Genomic DNA, 19,898 nt, shown 5'->3' with positions numbered 1-19,898 from the left:
ACTAGTAAAATACCCGCACTTCGCAGCGGAGAAGTAGTGTGTTAAAGAAGCAATGAAAAAGAAAAGGAAACATTTTGAAAATAACATAACATGATTGTCAATGTAATTGTTTTGTCACTGTTGTGAGTGATGAGTGTTGTTGTCATATATATATATATATATATATATATATATATATATATATATATATATATATTTACACACACACACACATAAACATATATATATATATATATCTATACATATACACATATATACATACATATATATATCTACATATATACACATACATATGCATACACACATACATACACACACAAATACATATATATATACATACATACACACACACATATATATAAACATATATATACATATACATACATATCTACATATATACACACACAGCTATTTCAGTATCAGTGCAATACGCTGCTTGTTAAAACGGATGACTCCGCTCTTACGTGCAAGTCTGCGTGGATATTATGAACTATCGTATTTGTTCAAGTTCTATTTAAATTTTAAATAGAAGGAATTTTTATTTAGTCGACAGAAATATCTTTGGTAGGAATGGTAAAACAGACAGGAATATTATTCGTGAATAAATCAACTCAAACCTTAAACAACTTATAATATTTTGCTCTCCATAAAAATATATCCTGTCTAAATTATACAAGTTAGAAATAAAGTAAACGTTAAAAGAACAAACATTCAAATTTCTTTACTCTTATGTAATTTTATATAAAAAATAAACTTAGATTTTAAATATCCCAAAAGATTTTGCTCTCCATAAAAATATATCCTGTCAAAATTATACAAATTCAAATATGAACATGCTGCATAACAAAACCTGGAAATATAAATAAAATGTGTTCCTTTCAGCAATAACAAATCAAATCATTCAGTTGTCTTTGCTCATATGTCATTTTAGAGCTGGACGCCTGGCATCTTTTTGGCAACAGTTTCGTTTATGTTTGGTGTGAGGTTCTGTGTTGTGGAGATTCTCAGGATGGATTGCAGGTGCTCATCAGTGAGGGGACTCCTGTGTGCTGTTTTGTTAGTCTTTATCACTGAGAAGAGCTTCTCACACAGATATGTGCTACCAAACATGCACAAGGTTCGAGCCGCATGTAGACGGACTTTTTGTTCTTCAAAGTCACCAAAGCGCCGTGCAAACTCAGTGCGCAGTGCGCTCAGTTTATCAGCAAAGTGCGATTTGGGAACACCGTAGTGACGACTTGGTTTAACATTACTTGGCAACAGGGAAAGTGGGGCAAGGTGCACTGGTGCATTTGTGTCTCCCATAAAAGCAGCTTCACTTGAAAACACTTTGTGATTGTGCACGGGTAAAAACGTCCGCTGAAGTGTCAGATTCTTATTTAATTATTCTGCTTTCTGTATCTTCTGCATTGCATTCAGGTTACCCTGATGTTTTGTCTCATAGTGCCGTCTTAGATTAAATTCTGTAATTACAGCCACATTAGCTCCACAAATGAGACACACGGGTTCAGTAAACATATACTCAGCCTCCCATCGGTTTTAAAGGCTCTATTTTCAGAATCAACTTTTCTCTTCAGCATCGTGTGAGCTAGCTTCGCAATAACTTGCAGCATCTTAAGGTAGACTTGATTAACGCGGTAACTGTTCGGCAAGGCAGCTGAAGCGCTGCATTATGGGACCTGTAGTTTATTGTGTTACCAGCGCTTCATATACCGGGGCTTTAATAACAATAATACAGTATATAAAATGATCTCGGGCGGATATAATTACGCCGGGCGGATGTGGCCCGGCCCTTGAGTTTGACACATATGGACTAAATAGAACTTGAAAAGATATATTTTTCAAATGTGATCGCGCAATTCAGATAGAGTTGGCGCACTACAGCCTGCATGCCTCAATAAGTCATCCTCCCCTTGCCCTTACTTTTTTACCGTTCATCTAATGAATACACTGAGTATGGCTTTACCAAAACAATCACTGATGGCGAATAAAGTATCCATTATTCGAGTATGTAGATCGGGATATATATACACATATATATATATATACAGTCATGTGAAAACATTAGGACACCCTTTGAAAGCATGTGGTTTTGTAACATTTTTAATAAATGGTTATTTCATCTCCGTTTCAACAATACAGAGAGATTAAAGTAATCCAACTAAACAAAGAAAACTGAAGAAAAGTCTTTTCAAGATCTTCTGTAAATGTCATTCTACAAAAATGCCTATTCTAACTGAGGAAAAGATAGGACACCCTTGCCCCTAATAGCGAGTGTTACCTCCTTTGGCTGAAATAACTGCAGTGAGACGGTTCTTGTAGCCATCTACCAGTCTTCGACATCGGTCTGAGGAAATTTTACCCCACTCCTCAATGCAGAACTTTTTCAGCTGTGAGATGTTTGAGGGGTTTCTTGCACGCATACAGCCCTTTTCAAGTCACCCCACAGCATCTCAATGGGATTCAAATCTGGACTTTGACTTGGCCATTCCAGGACTCTCCATTTCTTCTTTTTCAGCCAATCTTTGGTTGATTTACTAGTATGTTTTGGGTCATTGTCATGTTGCATGGTCCAGTTCCGCTTCAGCTTTAATTTTCTAACTGATGGTCTCACATGTTCTTCAAGCACCTTCTGATACACAGTAGAATTCATCGTGGATTCTATGATGGTGAGCTGACCAGGTCCTGCTGCAGCAAAGCAGCCCCAAACCATGACACTTCCACCTCCATGCTTCACAGTTGGTATGAGGTTCTTTTCTTGGAATGCTGTGTTTGGTTTACGCCAAACATGTCCTCTGCTGTTGTGTCCAAATAATTCAATTTTGGACTCATCTGTCCAAAGAACATTATTCCAGAAGTCCTGGTCTTTGTCAACTTTATCTCTGGCAAATGTCAGTCTGGCCTCGATGTTTCTCTTGGAAAGCAAAGGTTTCCTCCTTGCACACCTCCCATGCAAGTTAAACTTGTACAGTCTCTTTCTGATTGTAGAGGCATGTACTTCTACATCAACAGTAGCCAGAGCCTGCTGTAGTTCTCGAGATGACACTTTAGGGTTTTGGAGACCTCTTTTAGCATCTTGCGGTCTGCTCTTGGGGTGAACTTGCTGGGGCGACCAGTCCTGGGCATGTTGGCAGTTGTTTTGAAAGCCCTCCACTTGTAGACTATCTTCCGGACAGTGGAATGGCTGATTTCAAAATCTTTTGAGATCTTTTTAAATCCCTTCCCAGACTCATAGGCTGCTACAATCTTTTCTGAAGTCCTCTGACAGCTCTTTTGTTCTCACCATGGTGCTCACTCTCACTTCAACAGTCAGGAGCACACCAAACTAAATGTCTGAGGTTTAAATAGGGCAAGCCTCATTCAACATGCAGAGTAACGATCTACTAATTATGTGCACCTGGTGTGATATACCTGTGTGAGATCTGAGCCAATTTAAGAGGGAATACATGTGAGGGTGTCCTATCTTTTTCCTCAGTTAGAATAGGCATTTTTGTAGAATGACATTTACAGAAGATCTTGAAAAGACTTTTCTTCAGTTTTCTTTGTTTAGTTGGATTACTTTAATCTCTCTGTATTGTTGAAACGGAGATGAAATAACCATTTATTAAAAATGTTACAAAAAACCACATGCTTTCAAAGGGTGTCCTAATGTTTTCACATGACTGTACCCGCGTATCGCAGCGGAGAAGTAGTGTGTTAAAAAAGCTAGAAAAAGAAAAGGGAACATTTTAAAAATAACGTAACATGACTGTCAATATACAGTATTTGTTTTGTGAGTGTTACTGAGTGTTGCTGTCATCAAGGATTTGATTATCATTATTTCTTTCAATCAGGTTCATATTTGTAGGGTGTGTTGTGTTCAAGTTACATTCCGTGTTTGTCAATCGTTGTAAAGATAACAGGTTTCATTCATCGATTCGTTTCTTACTGCATCAATAAACAGCTCGTCTTCTTCTTTATCTGAGACCTGACACACTGCATGCACGGGTTTTTTTTACACTGTCTTCCTGTAGCGGGACATTGACTTTTTCCAACGTGTGCTTTGTTTCCGCAGTAGTTGGATTTATGAATATGCTTGTATGTATGAGACGCTTCATATTTTTTGCTGCCTTTTCAATTGTGTAATTCGGTTTTTGTTCAGCGCTCTTTGGAACTGTTGCCTTTTATCTGTGCACTGACCATCTCATCTTCCTCTCCATAAGCACAGTCCTTCACCCGTGAATATTTAGTGGGAGTTTGCTATTGGATTGCCGCTGACGGACGGCCTTATATGGGCAGGCACTAAATTACAAACGCCAGCGGCAGCCTGTCTATGAACTTAATTTAAAGTGTAGGTTTACATCGTGCTTTGTTTCAGTAGCAGAACTCATGAATATGGTTGTATATGTCACTTCGCTCGCTTCTTATTGTTTCGCTGCCTTCTCAATTATATAATGCATGTTTTCTTCAGCGCTTTTTGAGGTCTTCCTGGTTTTCTATGTACTGCGTGATTACGTGGGAGGCGTGATGATGTCACACGAAACTCCGCCCCCACGGCGTTGAAGCTCATCTCCATTACAGTAAATGGAGAAAAACTGCTTCCAGTTATGACCATTACGCGTAGAATTTTGATATAAAACCTGCCCAACTTTTGTAAGGAAGCTGTAAGGAATGAACCTGCCAAATTTCAGCCTTCCACCCACACGGGAAGTTGGAGAATTAGTGATGAGTCAGTGAGTGAGTGAGTGAGTCAGTGAGTGAGTGAGTGAGGGCTTTGCCTTTTATTAGTATAGATTATTTAAAGAGTCTTTTTAGTTTCCGTAATGACTATATTAGATACCTTTGATAACCTGCAGATTTTTATGCAGCATACTTTTTAGCTGGCTATTGAATTAACACAAATTAAACTACATAATACTAATTATTTGTTTCTCCAACTCTAAAGGGGTGAAAAGGACAAAAAGTTTAGTTTTACCTTGACAGACTATATTATAATCTTGCATGTCGATACATGACCAACTGTTCTTGCCTACTGCATTCATCTAGGCTTCTGCATTAAAGTTGAGGCCAGCACACTCCATTGTTCACCATCTTATTTTTTTTTTTAATCATTCCATCTTGTAATGGAAATAATTATACATTATAAAGCTTCATCTATTTTAACTTAAAGGTTTGTACTGCATCATGATTTTACTTCCTTGATAAACACTTGATTTATTTTACAGGTTATTTTTTAGTTGCTTTGAATATAAATATTGCAAATAATGAACAAGAGGAGAAAATAATAAAAAGATCATTACATATACTAAAGATTTACATTCATTTCTTTTATTTGTGAATTACTGTGAGAAAAGACCCACAGTATTTTAATTTAAATAGAAGAAAGATGGGAATAGAACAGGCAACTAGCCTCTAGGAGCAAAAAAAGTATAGTTGGGGAAAACAAAAATTGGCCAATTATTGCATTTAATGTCTTCACAAATCATAGAAGACTTTGTATATATTTCTTATATAGATTACTGGATAACATCAATCTGAACAACATATTTTTAAGTGCTGCACATTTGATAGTTGCAGTTTATTCATGTCTGTCTGTCTTCAGATTGTTTTAGTATGTGATTTGTATTAGAAAGCATTGTTTGAGTTTTACAGACTATATTATAAAACATATTAAATAAATATTTTAGGTTTATTTAGATATAATGCAAAAAGCTCCTTCTGTTGAAGTCATGTCTATCTGCCTAAATAAAACAACTCTGACATCACAGGACTTGCTTGGTATGCCTTGGGTTGCACCTTGCTCTTAAGGTAATGGTGACTAGTGCTAAGAGCATGAAGGACAATGCCAATGTCAAATTCACAGTGTTAAATTAACACTTAATAGATTAGTACAAAAATTGTTTGTACAGTTCAACACTAGTGTTTTAGTTATGCAGGAAACACAAAGTGCTCTCTCTTTAAACTCTCAGGCACATATAATTGTTCCTCTTTTTATGCATGCAGTGATTGCTTTCCGATCCTAAAAATCATTAACTCAGCTTTTGGTGGGGGTGGGGTGGTTTGGCGGGTGGGGAGAAAAGTTATCATGTGAACCCACATTTTAATTTTTGTAATGTGTTTTTGGGAGTTCACTAAAAACTGGTAGTAACATCTACTGAAATATTTGTTGGCTTTGGGCATATCTTTCAATAAATAAATAAGTACAGAGATCCCTCGCTATATCTTGCTTCAACTTTCGCGGCATCACTCTATCACGGATTTTAAATGTATGCATATCTAAATATATATATGGTACATGCTTCCTCAGTTGCTTTGCCCAGTTGATTTCATACAAGGGACGCTATTGCAAGATGGCTGAGAAGCTACCCAATCAGAGCACGTATTACATATTTAAAAAAAAACTCCTCAATGATATACGATATGCTTCTCATGCGGTGCTTTGCATACTTGAAAGCCCAAACAGCAAGTATTGATTTTTGATTGTTTGCTTGTCCCTGTCTTTCTCTCTCTCTAACATTCTCTGCTCCTGACGGAGGGGGTGTGAGCAGAGGGGCTGTTTACACAGAGGCTGTTTGCCTAGAGGATATGGACGCTCTTCTAAAAAATGCTGAAAGACTACCTTCACATTGCTGCCTTCCTTGTAGCTGCTTTGTCTGGCAGTGTATCGCATACTTAAAAGCCCAAACAGCCCTAATGATTTTTGATTGCTTGCTTTTCTTTCTCGCTCGCTCGCTCTCTCTCTCTCTCCGACATTCTCTGCTCCTGACGCGCACTCTTTTGAAGAGGAAGATATGTTTGCATTCTTTTAATTGTGAGACAGAACTGTTATCTCTGTCTTGTCATGGAGCACAGTTTAAACATTTGACTAAAGGGTGTTATTTCATGTCTAGAGGGCTCTAATAATGCTACAAAATGTATTTAGAAGGTTGTAAACAGGTTTTCTATGCTCTAACTGTGAAAATATTCAAATTATAAATAAAGAATCCTACTTCGCGGAAATTCATTTATCGCAGCAGAGTCTGGAACGGATTAACCGCGATAAACGAGGGTTGACTGTACCAGTATTATAATTCAAATAACATTAGCAGTCAAGTAATATCCACTTTTTAAATTTACACAGCTAATAATGAACCCACAAATTACATGCAGCAAGGGCAAATTCTTCCTGCGTGCAGAAAATACAATACTGGATACAGTTAGAATGATGGAAATTGGAAGACATAACATTTTTATAATTGTCATTTTTTTCTATACAGTGGTGTGAAAAACTATTTGCCCCCTTCCTGATTTCTTATTCTTTTGCATGTTTGTCACACAAAATGTTTCTGATCATCAAACACATTTAACCATTAGTCAAATATAACACAAGTAAACACAAAATCCAGTTTTTAAATGATGATTTTTATTATTTAGGGAGAAAAAAAAATCCAAACCTACACCCTGTGTAATTGCCCCCTGAACCTAATAACTGGTTGGGCCACCCTTAGCAGCAATAACTGCAATCAAGCGTTTGCGATAACTTGTAATGAGTCATTTACAGCACTCTGGAGGAATTTTGGCCCACTCATCTTTGCAGAATTGTTGGAATTCAGCTTTATTTGAGGGTTTTCTAGCATGAACCGCCTTTTTAAGGTCACGCCATAGCATCTCAATTGGATTCAGGTCAGGACTTTGACTAGGCCACTCCAATGTCTTCATTTTGTTTTTCTTCAGCCATTCAGAGGTGGATTTGCTGGTGTGTTTTGGGTCATTATCCTGTTGCAGCATCCAAGATCGCTTCAGCTTGAGTTGACAAACAGATGGCAGGACATTTTCCTTCAGGATTTTTTGGTAGACAGTAGAATTCATGGTTCCATCTATCACAGCAAGCCTTCCAGGTCCTGAAGCAGCAAAACAACCCCAGACCATCACACTACCACCACCATATTTTATTGTTGGTATGATGTTCTTTTTCTGAAATGCTGTGTTCCTTTTACGCCAGATGTAACGGGACATTTGCCTTCCAAAAAGTTCAACTTTTGTCTCATCAGTCCACAAGGTATTTTCCCAAAAGTCTTGGCAATCATTGAGATGTTTCTTAGCAAAATTGAGACAAGCCCTAATGTTCTTTTTGCTTAACAGTGGTTTGCGTCTTGGAAATCTGCCATGCAGGCCGTTTTTGCCCAGTCTCTTTCTTATGGTGGAGTCGTGAACACTGACCTTAATTGAGGCAAGTGAGGCCTGCAGTTCTTTAGACGTTGTCCTGGGGTCTTTTGTGACCTCTCGGATGAGTCGTCTCTGCGCTCTTGGGGTAATTTTGGTCGGCCGGCCACTCCTGGGAAGGTTCACCACTGTTCCATGTTTTTGCCATTTGTGGATAATGGCTCTCACTGTGGTTCGCTGGAGTCCCAAATCTTTAGAAATGGCTTTATAACCTTTACCAGACTGATAGATCTCAATTACTTCTGTTCTCATTTGTTCCTGAATTTCTTTGGATCTTGGCATGATGTCTAGCTTTTGAGGTGCTTCTGGTCTACATCTCTGTGTCAGGCAGCTCCTATTTAAGAGATTTCTTGATTGAAACCTCAGGCCTGTGGCAGTAATCAGGCCTGGGGGTGGCTACGGAAATTGAACTCAGGTGTGATACACCACAGTTAGGTTATTTTTAACAAGGGGCAATTACTTTTTCACACAGGGCCATGTAGGTTTGGATTTTTTTTCTCCCTAAATAATAAAAACCATCATTTAAAAACTGCATTTTGTGTTTACTTGTGTTATATTTGACTAATGGTTAAATATGTTTGATGATCAGAAACATTTTGTGTGACAAACATGCAAAAGAATAAGAAATCAGGAAGGGGGCAAATAGTTTTTCACACCACTGTATAGAAAAAAATGACAATTATAAAAATGTTATGTCTTCCAATTTCCATCATTCTAACTGTATCCAGTATTGTATTTTCTGCACGCAGGAAGAATTTGCCCTTGCTGCATGTAATTTGTGGGTTCATTATTAGCTGTGTAATTTTTTTAAATTCTTAAAAACCATTATAAGTAAAAACAAAACAAAAACAAATGAAGAAGAGAAAAGGGTTTGGTCAGACTAAAGTATCAAAAAACAACTAATTAACCAATTAGACAACAGACAACATAGATTTAATAGCCTTTTGTTTGTGTTTCTAAATGACAGATATATTGACTCTCTTTTCACATCTGAGATAGTATTGATAAATAATAAATAAAACGAAAGTAATTACATGCTGTAAGGCTGAGTTCTTGGAGCAATGGAACGTTGGTTTCCACCACTTAGTACTTCTTGTGGTGACATCATAACATACAACTGACCTAAGGAGGACAAATGACAATCAAAACAAAGTCTGAATGTTTTTAAGACATTCACATGCAAAGCTGTGCAGCTCAGATAAATGATCTTAAAGCATTTCTATAAAATTAATAGTTAGAAAGACCCTCCAATGTGAACACTACAAAATATGTACTTAACAGACAATGAAGTCTTATGATTGACAATGAAAATTTTAATGGTTCATTCATATAGCATAAATGGATGTAATAAATAATAAGCGCATGTAATAAATAAATTTGGCTTACAGAATTTTCTTTATAATTCTGTTAAACTTGCATATTGATTTGTAATAGAATCACAGAATGGAGGCCCACAACAGGTTGGTGTCAGACCTTCATATCCCACCAAAATCACCAATAAGTGTTTGCTTTATAGTACATTGCACAATAAAATAAAATTCAAATTTTACACATTCTAATCAGTTATAGGAACTACTCATAGCTAGGGTCAGATGATGTACCAATGCATATGTTGTGTATGATAACAGTATTCATAGTCTTTTTCTACTTATTGATGACATACTTAGATATTTTCTTGTATAGGTAGACCTCAAGAGGGATGGATTGTATTAAGACTTTTCCTGATAAATTATAGTAACTGAAATACAGGGATATTGATATGACCTTGCTTATTGGTATACAGCTTAATATTGCCAAAAAGACTATTATTGGAGGTACTTCAAGTCAGTCATCAATTTTATTTACTTAGTTCTTTTTCCTTACTACAATATTGATGGACAGCGCATTGTAGTGTAATGTTTTAACAATATTCTTTTTTGGCTAAATGCTGTTGCCAATAAATACATCTGTATAGCATTCATCACACATTTGCTTTGGCAGATTGTTAAGTTTCAAAAGTCTGTTGTTGGAAAGAAAATTTGTGCCCTGTGTCAAATCTGTTTCATAATAAAAGGAGCTGTAGCCGATTTTTAAATTTGGAAATTTTTCTATACATGATCTATTTATTTGCTTTTTACTTAAGAACTTTCCTGACAAGTTTGTATAAATCATACACTGTAAATCTGTAGATTTATCATCTGTCAAATTCAAAATGAGTGAAGATTTGCAAAACAACAATAAAGTTTATCAGTTTGAACATTCGATATCTTGTCTTTGTAGAGTATTCAATTGAATATAGGTTGAAAAGGATTAGTAAATCATTGTATTCTGTTTTTATTTACGTTTTACACAACGTCCAAACTTCATTTGAATTGGGGTTGTAAAAGGTTATTCTATATAGGTCATTTGATAAATTCAAGCCTTTACCTGTTGGTGTGGTCTGATTTAGCAATGAATCAGATGCCTGCACACTGGTTACCATGGTAGCTGGAGTAGCATCTGATATAGTAGCTGGGTAGTAAGTGTAATGAGTTTCAGTATTGTCTCCTTCTAGTCCCTCTGATTGTGAGAAAACAGCCTAAGTGAAAATAATCACATAAGAATATTCCTTATATATTTTTAATCTTAGTTTATTTTTAATAAAAATAAAATCCAAATTGAAAAAGCAAAAAATATATATACATACACACACACACACACACACACACATACTGTACATACATATGTATACAGACACATACATATATATATAGTGATATGAAAAAGTTTGGGAACCTCTCTTAATTCTTTGGATTTTTGTTTATCATTGGCTGAGGTTTCAAAGTAGTAACTTCTTTTTAATATATGACATGCCTTATGGAAACAGTAGTATTTCAGCAGTTTCATTAAGTTTATTGGATTAACAGAAAATATGCAATATGCATCATAACCAAATTAGACAGGTGCATACACTTGGGCACCCCAACAGAGTTATAACATCAATACTTAGTTGAGCCTCATTTTGCAAATATAACAGCCTCTATACGCCTCCTATAGCCTTTGATGAGCGTCTGGATTCTGGATGGAGGTATTTTTGACCATTCTTCCATACAAAATCTCTCCAGTTCAGTTAAATTTGATGGCTGCCGAGCATGGACAGCCTGCTTCAAATCATCCTATAGATTTTCGATGATATTCAAGTCAGGGAACTGTGACGGCCATTCCAGAACATTGTACTTCTCCCTTTGGATGAACATCTTTGTAGATTTCGAACTGCGTTTTGGGAAATTGTCTTGTTGGAATATCCAATTCCTGCGTAACTTCGACTTTGTGACTGATGCTTGAACATTATCCTGAAGAATTTGTTGACATTGGGTTGAATTCATCCGACCCTCGACTTTAACAAGGGCCCTAGTCCCTGAACTAGTCACACAGCCCCACAGCATGATGGAACCTCCACCAAATTTGACAGTAGGTGCCAGGTGTTTTTCTTCCACCAATGAACACTTCTGACGAAACTACTGAAAGATTTACCAAAACAAGCTAATAAGTTGTGGCAGACGGTCTGGGTACGTCTATAATGGAAACACCATTTTGGGGGAGAGGGAGAGAGAGAGATTAGGGCATTATCTCCCGTGGAACACTAGAGGGCAGCCCCCGGGTTGCTGCAGCACCACAGACTCCCACAGGACTTCATGGAAGTTGGACTTTAGCACACCCAGGTTGGGATTTGTGGGTGCCACCAGGGGGTGCTGTACGAAATGTAGAGCCCTTTATTGCAGCTCTTCCACCACACCCGGAAGTGCTGCCGGAAAGATAATATGAAAAAATGAAAAACGTGTGTGCTGAACTTGTGTCCTGTGTCTGTCTTTTTATAATTTAAGCAAAATACACTAGCCGATATCGGAAAGATTATCCATTAATTGTAAAAAGAGTAAATACAATTTTTAAATCAAAATGTTATTGACCTTGTAGATGTTGATATGCATTTGAAAACACACTGCACTGTCATGTGAATCTGAAAGGTTTCATCTAGCATGGCAAAGGCCAGAAAGTAATGGTGAAAGAAATAGGGAAGTAAATCACAATAGTGGTAGCTTAAACTAAACTATCGCGATATTTTTCACATCCTTTCATTAATATATAGAGTGAGACATGGCCAAAACCATACTCTATCAGCTAAATCAGTGAAATAAAATCCTCAATGAACTTCCTTGTTTGAAAACCCCTCTCTTCAAATATAAAATAAATGAGAAGTGTCTGATACCTGTGTAACAGGTTGTGTTGCCGTAGGAAAACCTGTGACTACGCTAACAGCAGTAGCGCCATCAGATTGACTTTCTATCTGTCCATCAGCTACCTGAATGACACGATAGGTGACCTTAAGGAAGAAAAAGAATAAAAAGAGGAGAATGTTAAACAAAAATGTTATACAAAAAAAGATAACTGAAGTAAATTTGCCATCCTTAATCCTATAAATAACTTTCATCATTATTCATGAAGAAAAAAACTGGTCAATTAACTTTTACAAACACAAAGAACTTTGCATAAATACCAAAATAAATTCCTTTAATATTTTAAGAATTTATACCAACACAATTCACAACAATATTTCTCCTCATGCTCTTTCTTTCTGTTTCATTTTATACATTAAACTAAACGATTAAAAATGAACGAGCCGCTTGAAGGTCTATTGACGTACTAAACTATGATAAGCCATAATTAAGGCACCATCAAAGTAGTATTGCTAAAACTTGGATTTGACTGTACTGTATATAGGACACAGTTGCAATAGTTCCATGTCCAAAACTTAGCTATTGTACACTGTTATGTTTAAAAAGATCTGTTCTTCATTTGACAATAATGAAGACAATTACATGTGTCAGTTTCCTTGGGTAACAGATTGCAAACCTGACCTGGACTTCAGTACAGTACAATAACAGGTTTATTTAAAGGACAGTTGCATTAAAAAATCTTTACAAAACTTTGCATAATGTTTTATGCTATATATAAAAATAAAAATATGATGGCACAATATAATGGAGTCAAATTATCAAATGAAAAGCATTAATTTACCTGGACTTAAAACCCAAAGGAGTAGGTCTTAGATTTGCAACTACACTAATCTATTTAGTCTAATAAAAGTCTTTTACCATATAAAAGGAAGGACCATATCAAAAGACATCATTAAAAAGCTCAATCATGGAACCTACAATGTATTTTGGGACACATCAGATCATACAAATGGCAACAACTATGGAAAAAGGACACCTCAGTGCTCTCAAAAAACATCACTGTGTTGTTTTGTGTGGGTTATGGAAATGTATGTAGAGCAAACACCAAAATTGCTGTGTTGATCTACCTAAAGCCCTCTTAACAAAAACACTGAGAGGATACAGTTCCCCCTACCTGCCCCCCAGAGGTCTCTGTCTTGAAGAGGTATTTGATTGGCTGTTCTGAGGTAAAAGTGGTTGCTGACTGAATTGCGGCAATGGCAGAAGGATCTTCGGCTGTAGCTACTGAACCTGTTAAAAATGCAAAGGCACAATTTTAACACATTTTTGAAAAAATACAAAATATGACGCAAGGCATCACACGAGAACACTGGGTTTGAAATGCCTATTGCATGCAATACAGAGTGAATTATGTATTTAGCAGGAAAAACCAGGAACACATTTACAGCCTGAAGTAATGCGTTATGCTGTGTTCATGGCTAAATTAAATATGAGAGCTATGCAGGAAATTTCTGGTGAACACTCTTATAAGTAGTAGGTACCAGTGGGGGGAAAGATACAACTTTTGATATCTTAGTTCATCAAGTTGATATGTTACACTGACCCTGGCATCATTTTAATTTTTTTTTTAAATAAATAAATAAATAGATAGATAAATAAAGTCAGTTCTGCCAGAAATGGCATTTCATAGTGGTGGTGTATCTGGGATGATGCAATATCCTTACAACTCATTTTGTTGTCATTTTAAAAATAGCCAATCTTTGTTTTAGTGCAGAATGTTCAGCAAATCAAGTCACCTCTCTTTTCACCGAAAACTTCAACTGGAAATAAACAAGTAGTGATTGATCTGGAAAGGTTTAACATTAGAAACGGCAATTCTGAAAACACGGAACATGCTTCAAAAGACTAGTCAATCCCTTCCCTTGTTTTTTTATGTACAAGAGTTCTTTCATTTTACATACACATATGCACTGTTTTGCTGCTAACTTTACACATATCCCTTGAAGCTCCAACCACTCAAATTTTGCTTGTACCACAATTAGTTCTCAGCTGGTTGCACTTCATGTCATATCTCAAAATAAACCTTAAATGCAAAAAAAGTCAACAATGCTGAAAGGAAGTTTCTCAGATAAAAGTAACAGCAATCAACAAAGCAAAATATAATTTACTAGCCGAAGCCCACACGGCGGTGTAAGAATAGGAACGGAAAACGGTGAGAAAGGAATTCAGTATAACAAAGGCTTAGGAAACCACCGTCGCAGTATAATGAAAATAGCAAGGAGCGAAACCAATGCCAATGGTCGAGGGAGTACCTTCCTGTAGCAGGCTACGGAAAACAGACATATATAGATAGACGCTGCACTCACTATGTTGCCCAGTTGACAAGATAAGTCAGCGCGTCCGCCATCTAAAAGTGCCATTTAAACTAATACAGGTAGACGTTGAAACCGGGTTTTCTGATGAAAAAACAGTAACGTTTTAAACAGTATCATTTACATACAACAGATTTTGGCGAATTGTTTACATGCAATTACTTCTATCCATTTATACACTAAATGCGTGCATATCCCATGGTCTTAGAGTTGGTGGGTGGGGCTCTGTGAGTTGGCGGGCGTGGCTCTCTGTCTTGCTTTCCCTTAGTTAGAGTTGGTGGGCGGGGCTCTGTGAGTTGGCAATCGTGGCTCTCTGTCTTGCGTGCGGTGTAAAGTCAACGTGGCTCAGAGGTGCATGTGGACTTTTGCACAGACAAAAGCGACTGAGGCCGTGTTTGGTGAGTTGTTGTGTGCCTCGAGAGCGACGCTGGACTCGGGAGGACGGTTACAGTTGGCGTGTGTGGCTCTGTCGTGCGTATCCCATGACGTGGTAGGAGGGTTAGAGTTGGCGGACGGGGCTCTGTCTTGCTTGCGCTCACTGTCTTGTGTGCCCTCAGTGAATTATATATACAGTGATCCCTCACTATATCGAGCTTCGACATTCGCGGCTTCACTCTATTGCGGATTTTAAATGTAAGCATATCTAAATATATATTATGGATTTTTTACTGGTTTGCGGATTTCTGCGGAGAATGGGTCTTTTAATTTATGGTACATGCTTCCTCAGTTAGTTTGCCCAGTTGATTTCATACAAGGGACGCTACTGCAAGATGGCTGAAAAGCTACCCAATCAGAGCACGTATTAGATATTAAATGAAACTCCTCAGTGATATACGATATGCTTCCCGTGCAGTGCTTTGCATACTTGAAAGCCCAAACACCACGTATTGATTTTTGATTGTTTGCTTGTCTCTGTCTCTCTCTCTCTCTCTCTCTGACATCCTCTGCTCCTGACAGAGGGGGTGTTTGCACACTAGTCTAGGGCATATGGGTACTCCTCTAAAAAATGCTGAAAGACTACCTTCACATTGCTGTCTTCCTTGTAGCTGCTGTGTCCGGCGGTGCCTCGCATACTTAAAAGCTCAAACAGCCCTATTGATTTTTGATTGTTTGCTTTTCTCGCTCTCTCTCTCTCTGACATTCTCTGCTCCTGACGCGCAATCCTTTGGAGAGGAAGATATGTTTGAATTCTTTGAATTGTGAGACGGAACTGTCATCTCTGTTTTGTCACGGAACACAGTTTAAACATTTTACTAAAGGGTGTTATTTTATGTCTAGAAGACTCTAATAATGTTAGAAAATGTATTTAGAAGGTCGTAAACAGGTTTTCCATGTTATAATTGCGAAAATATTCAATTTATAAATAAAGAATCCTACTTCGCGGAAATTCATTTATCGCGGCAGAGTCAGGAACGGATTAACCGCAATAAACGAGGGTTGACTGTATAGATGTGATGGGTGCATTTCAAGGGGAGGTGTATCAACATTTTTAACAAGTAATAATGAGGATATACAATTATTTCATTTGTAAACCACAAAGTGACTGAAATTAACTATAGGAGGGATGACCTGCTCTCAACTTTTGTGCATTTAAGACACTATTGAAGCATTCATAAATAATGTTTTTTGATCACAAGTTAACAAATTCTGACAGTATGACAAACTGATAAAGTGGTAAATGTTAAAATATTTCCTCGTTTAAGTCATACTGTGCAAAAGGTGATTTAAGAGATTTTGTTTTCAAGTGTTACCTTTGTTAAAACTCCAGTTGTCATGTTTGAAACCAACAGTTTGAGTCATAAGTACATCACACAAAGACACATCAAAGAAAAACAAAGCACAATACTTATAATACCAAAAAAAGTTTTAATAATCCAAAATTGGACAATGTTCTGTACAACTGGGCACACAATATAGGATTATTTCTTATCTTGGCTAATTTGGTACAAAAGATTCTGTCAACACTATGTACCAGTGTAGTCAGTGAAGGGTTTTATTGAAGCTATATATATATATATATATATATATATATATATATATATATATATATATATATATAAAAAGAAAAAACAGACCCATTTATGATAGTATCGATTTTATTTCCCTCTAAAAGAATGGGCCCCTTTTGAAAAGTTAATTTAAAAAGATATTTATTTTAATTACCAAAAAATTTAATTAGGGTGCCTTTTTTTTTAATTGAAATTTAATTTTGTTAAGATTGTTTGTACCTCTTGCTGGCTATATATTAAAAACATTTGCAAAAGTTATTTTAATAAATATCATAAAAATGTTGTTTACTGTCTTTTGTTAAATAAAAGTGTATGCTTCTCACGTTTGCTCTTGGAAATATAGCATTATTCTTTTTTTTCCTAATAAAAGTACTTATTCAGTACTAGGTATCAGCCTAAAGTGCTTATTAAATACTCTGCGTCAGCTGTCAAAAAATGGTATTAGTACATCCATACTGTTAACTTTGAGTCACAAAAGAGACAGACAGCACAAGTGGTGAAGCTGTAATTTGCAAAGTGGGTTGGCAAACAATAATTCTAAGAAAATACAAAATGAATCTCCCTTTTTTTGAGGAGTTCATTCTCATTTACTATTTGGGAATGGAAACGAGCAAAGAACATTTGCAAAACTGAAAGGAAAAAGAAAAAATTAACAATTCTGAATGCAAGTTGAGATTCTTCAGCATTCATTCTTCACATACCGTAGCAAAAATCAACCACAACAAATATACATACCAACATAATAGATGCAGCCCCTAACAGACAAGTAAACAGTCAGACTATAGTGAGTTGACAGGATGTAAGGAGAAATACTCAAAGCATGCATAGCAGCAGGCTGAATAATTCATAACACAAAAAGTGCAAAATGGAAACAATGGCAGGTGAAACATGGCATACAAAATCAAATTATTTCACCAACAACCCATAATAAAAGCAAAAATACTAATAAAAAACAGCATAAATTGTAACAACATTTAAGAGTCTCAGGTTTGTTTGTTTTTTAAGAAATTGTCCAGTTCTCTGTATTTTTTTTTTTTAATCGCCTGTGCTGTGAATCACTCATTTTTTTCCCTTCTTTGTTGATGAGTCCGTTATGACCGAGTAAACTATTTATTTAACCATATGTCAGAACCCACACCACAAAATTTTAATACAATGAATAAAACAATGTAAACCCATTTTTGATACAGGAAAACAGTTGCCTAAATTGAAAAAGAAAAGCAACAGAACAGAGCATAGTCAGATGTGTTCCATCCCGTGTAGAGTTTCAAAGAACCAAAGTCTATCCCACAAACATTGAGCACAAGGCAGGAAAAAGCCCTAGCCAATATATCACTGGAGATACAGTACTGGTGTACATTCCTATACTGGGGTCAGTTTAGTATAGCCAATTAACTTAACCCGCAACCTTCTGGGATGTAGCTGGTGAGTTCATTAAATTAAATTTTGTTCTACCACATAGAAAATAAATATGGCCAAGTTGTTTTTATTTACTTATTTTTTCTAACAAGCACATTAATTAGAAAAGTATAGGATAAGAAAATACTCATACTGCATATACTGTAACTTACCTAACGAAACAGAGACAAAGGGCTCACTCTGAAGACCAGAAAGACGATGAAGTGAAAATCATAGTTCAAGTTAAAAAAATATGATCCCCTCACAAGTGTTCATGGCAGGGTAGTGGCTACTCTCTTGTAATTCTGTATTTAAACCTGTGTACCTCACATAACGTAGTGAATAAGGTGTGTACTATTCTGAATAATGCAACTGAATAGAATTATATCATCATAATTCAAGTGGTTTGCTCTTTCCCTACATTTAGACCAGATCATTTAAATATATGCTTGTTGTACTCCTTTGCTGCATTGAAATGAACTGCCAAACTGTCCACAAACAATGTTAGCAAGAAGGAATGCAAAGGACAATAAAACCAACTTAATAATTCTAAAATTATTCATCTATAGACTTTCAGGATACCCTCGGCAGTAATAGCAACATCTAGTAAGTATATAAGCAGATGTAAAATAATCCTGCAAGACTAGGGGGCTAGGCTAGCCTTGGACCTCAAACTTATAGTAGTTTTACCCTGATAATGTGCTATTCACAAAATGTGTACTTCTGGCAATAAATTAAAACTTGACAAGGTGTTAAGCAGATGATCTGATATGAAACTGGATTACTTGCAGTGAAATATTAAAGCATACTTATTTGAAATTAAAGGGATCTTTTAAGCTATTTTCTCTCTTACCCTCCTCAACCACGGGTCCACTTCCATCTGAATCTGGACTTTTTTGCTGACTAAGAAAGAAAAAAAAAAAAATTAGTCAATCTATATACATAAACAGTAGGCCTCATTCACACAATTTCTACAGTACTTAGAAAAAACAAAAAGAAAAAAGTTACAATGCAAAGCTATGTTATGCTTACATTATTCTAAGAAAAAAATATTAAACAGGATGTATAGTGTGGAATGAATAGAACCAGCAAGTTTTTGGGATTGATTTGGTTATTGACCAATCATAAATTCAAGAAAGGAGAGCTGGTAGAAGAACTTCACTCAATTTATTAAATTTCGCTGAAAACACCTGAGTGAAACATTTTGTATTTAACAAAGTGGTTATAGCTAAATATTCCTACAAAAATAGCTGTAGAACTGTCAGATTACGGGATGCAACAAAATGCATTTGTCAGTATTTTCTAAACATCATTTACACGTTTTTCTTAATAGGATCATGTTTTCATTTGTGTTCAACAGAAAACATACACTTGAAAGTTTTATGAAAAAAATGTAACAATTGCAGTACAATTTCTAATGTTTATACACATATCTTGAAAGAGTCTTCCAAAATGTTAAACTGTATACAGTCCTTAATGTTACTGTGAAAGCCCCCTAAAAGACCAAGCTTACCCACAAGTGCTGAAATACTTTGTTTTTCATAGGGCTATAAAGTAATCTGGCGTCAATAATGATATTGTTTGTATGTCATACAGCTTCATCTTTTCTCCTTAGTAGAAACACTGTGGATAACGGCCAAACCAAAGCTGTAGAGTTTTCGGCTAACATTCTAAACACTGTATGGAGTTTGCATATATTGGATATTCTAGTTTTCTTCAAAGATACTCATTACATTGAATGGCAC

The 19,898-nt window shown here is 36.2% G+C and overlaps 1 protein-coding gene across 7 annotated transcripts in view; it reads right to left on the bottom strand.

The window, feature by feature from the left end:
- Positions 1–19,898, bottom strand: part of usf1 (upstream transcription factor 1) — an 84,196-nt gene that overhangs the window by 30,374 nt on the left and 33,924 nt on the right. For 4 of the 7 annotated variants that reach the window (XM_039763925.1, XM_039763926.1, XM_039763923.1 and 1 more), the window contains 5 exons: positions 19,007–19,056; positions 13,549–13,664; positions 12,407–12,520; positions 10,588–10,738; positions 9,216–9,303 (listed from right to left, as the gene is read on the bottom strand). In XM_039763925.1, the coding sequence (XP_039619859.1) occupies positions 9,216–9,303; positions 10,588–10,738; positions 12,407–12,520; positions 13,549–13,664; positions 19,007–19,056 (519 nt within the window). The remainder of the gene's footprint in view (positions 1–9,215; positions 9,304–10,587; positions 10,739–12,406; positions 12,521–13,548; positions 13,665–19,006; positions 19,057–19,898) is intronic. The other 3 variants (XM_039763928.1, XM_039763929.1, XM_039763930.1) reach the window with 1 other exon arrangement.

This window comes from Polypterus senegalus, chromosome 9 (assembly GCF_016835505.1).
Source record: "Polypterus senegalus isolate Bchr_013 chromosome 9, ASM1683550v1, whole genome shotgun sequence".
NCBI lineage: Eukaryota > Metazoa > Chordata > Cladistia > Polypteriformes > Polypteridae > Polypterus > Polypterus senegalus.
The sequence above is the reverse complement of the archived record's forward strand: the minus strand, read 5'-3'. Positions and strand labels throughout refer to the sequence as shown.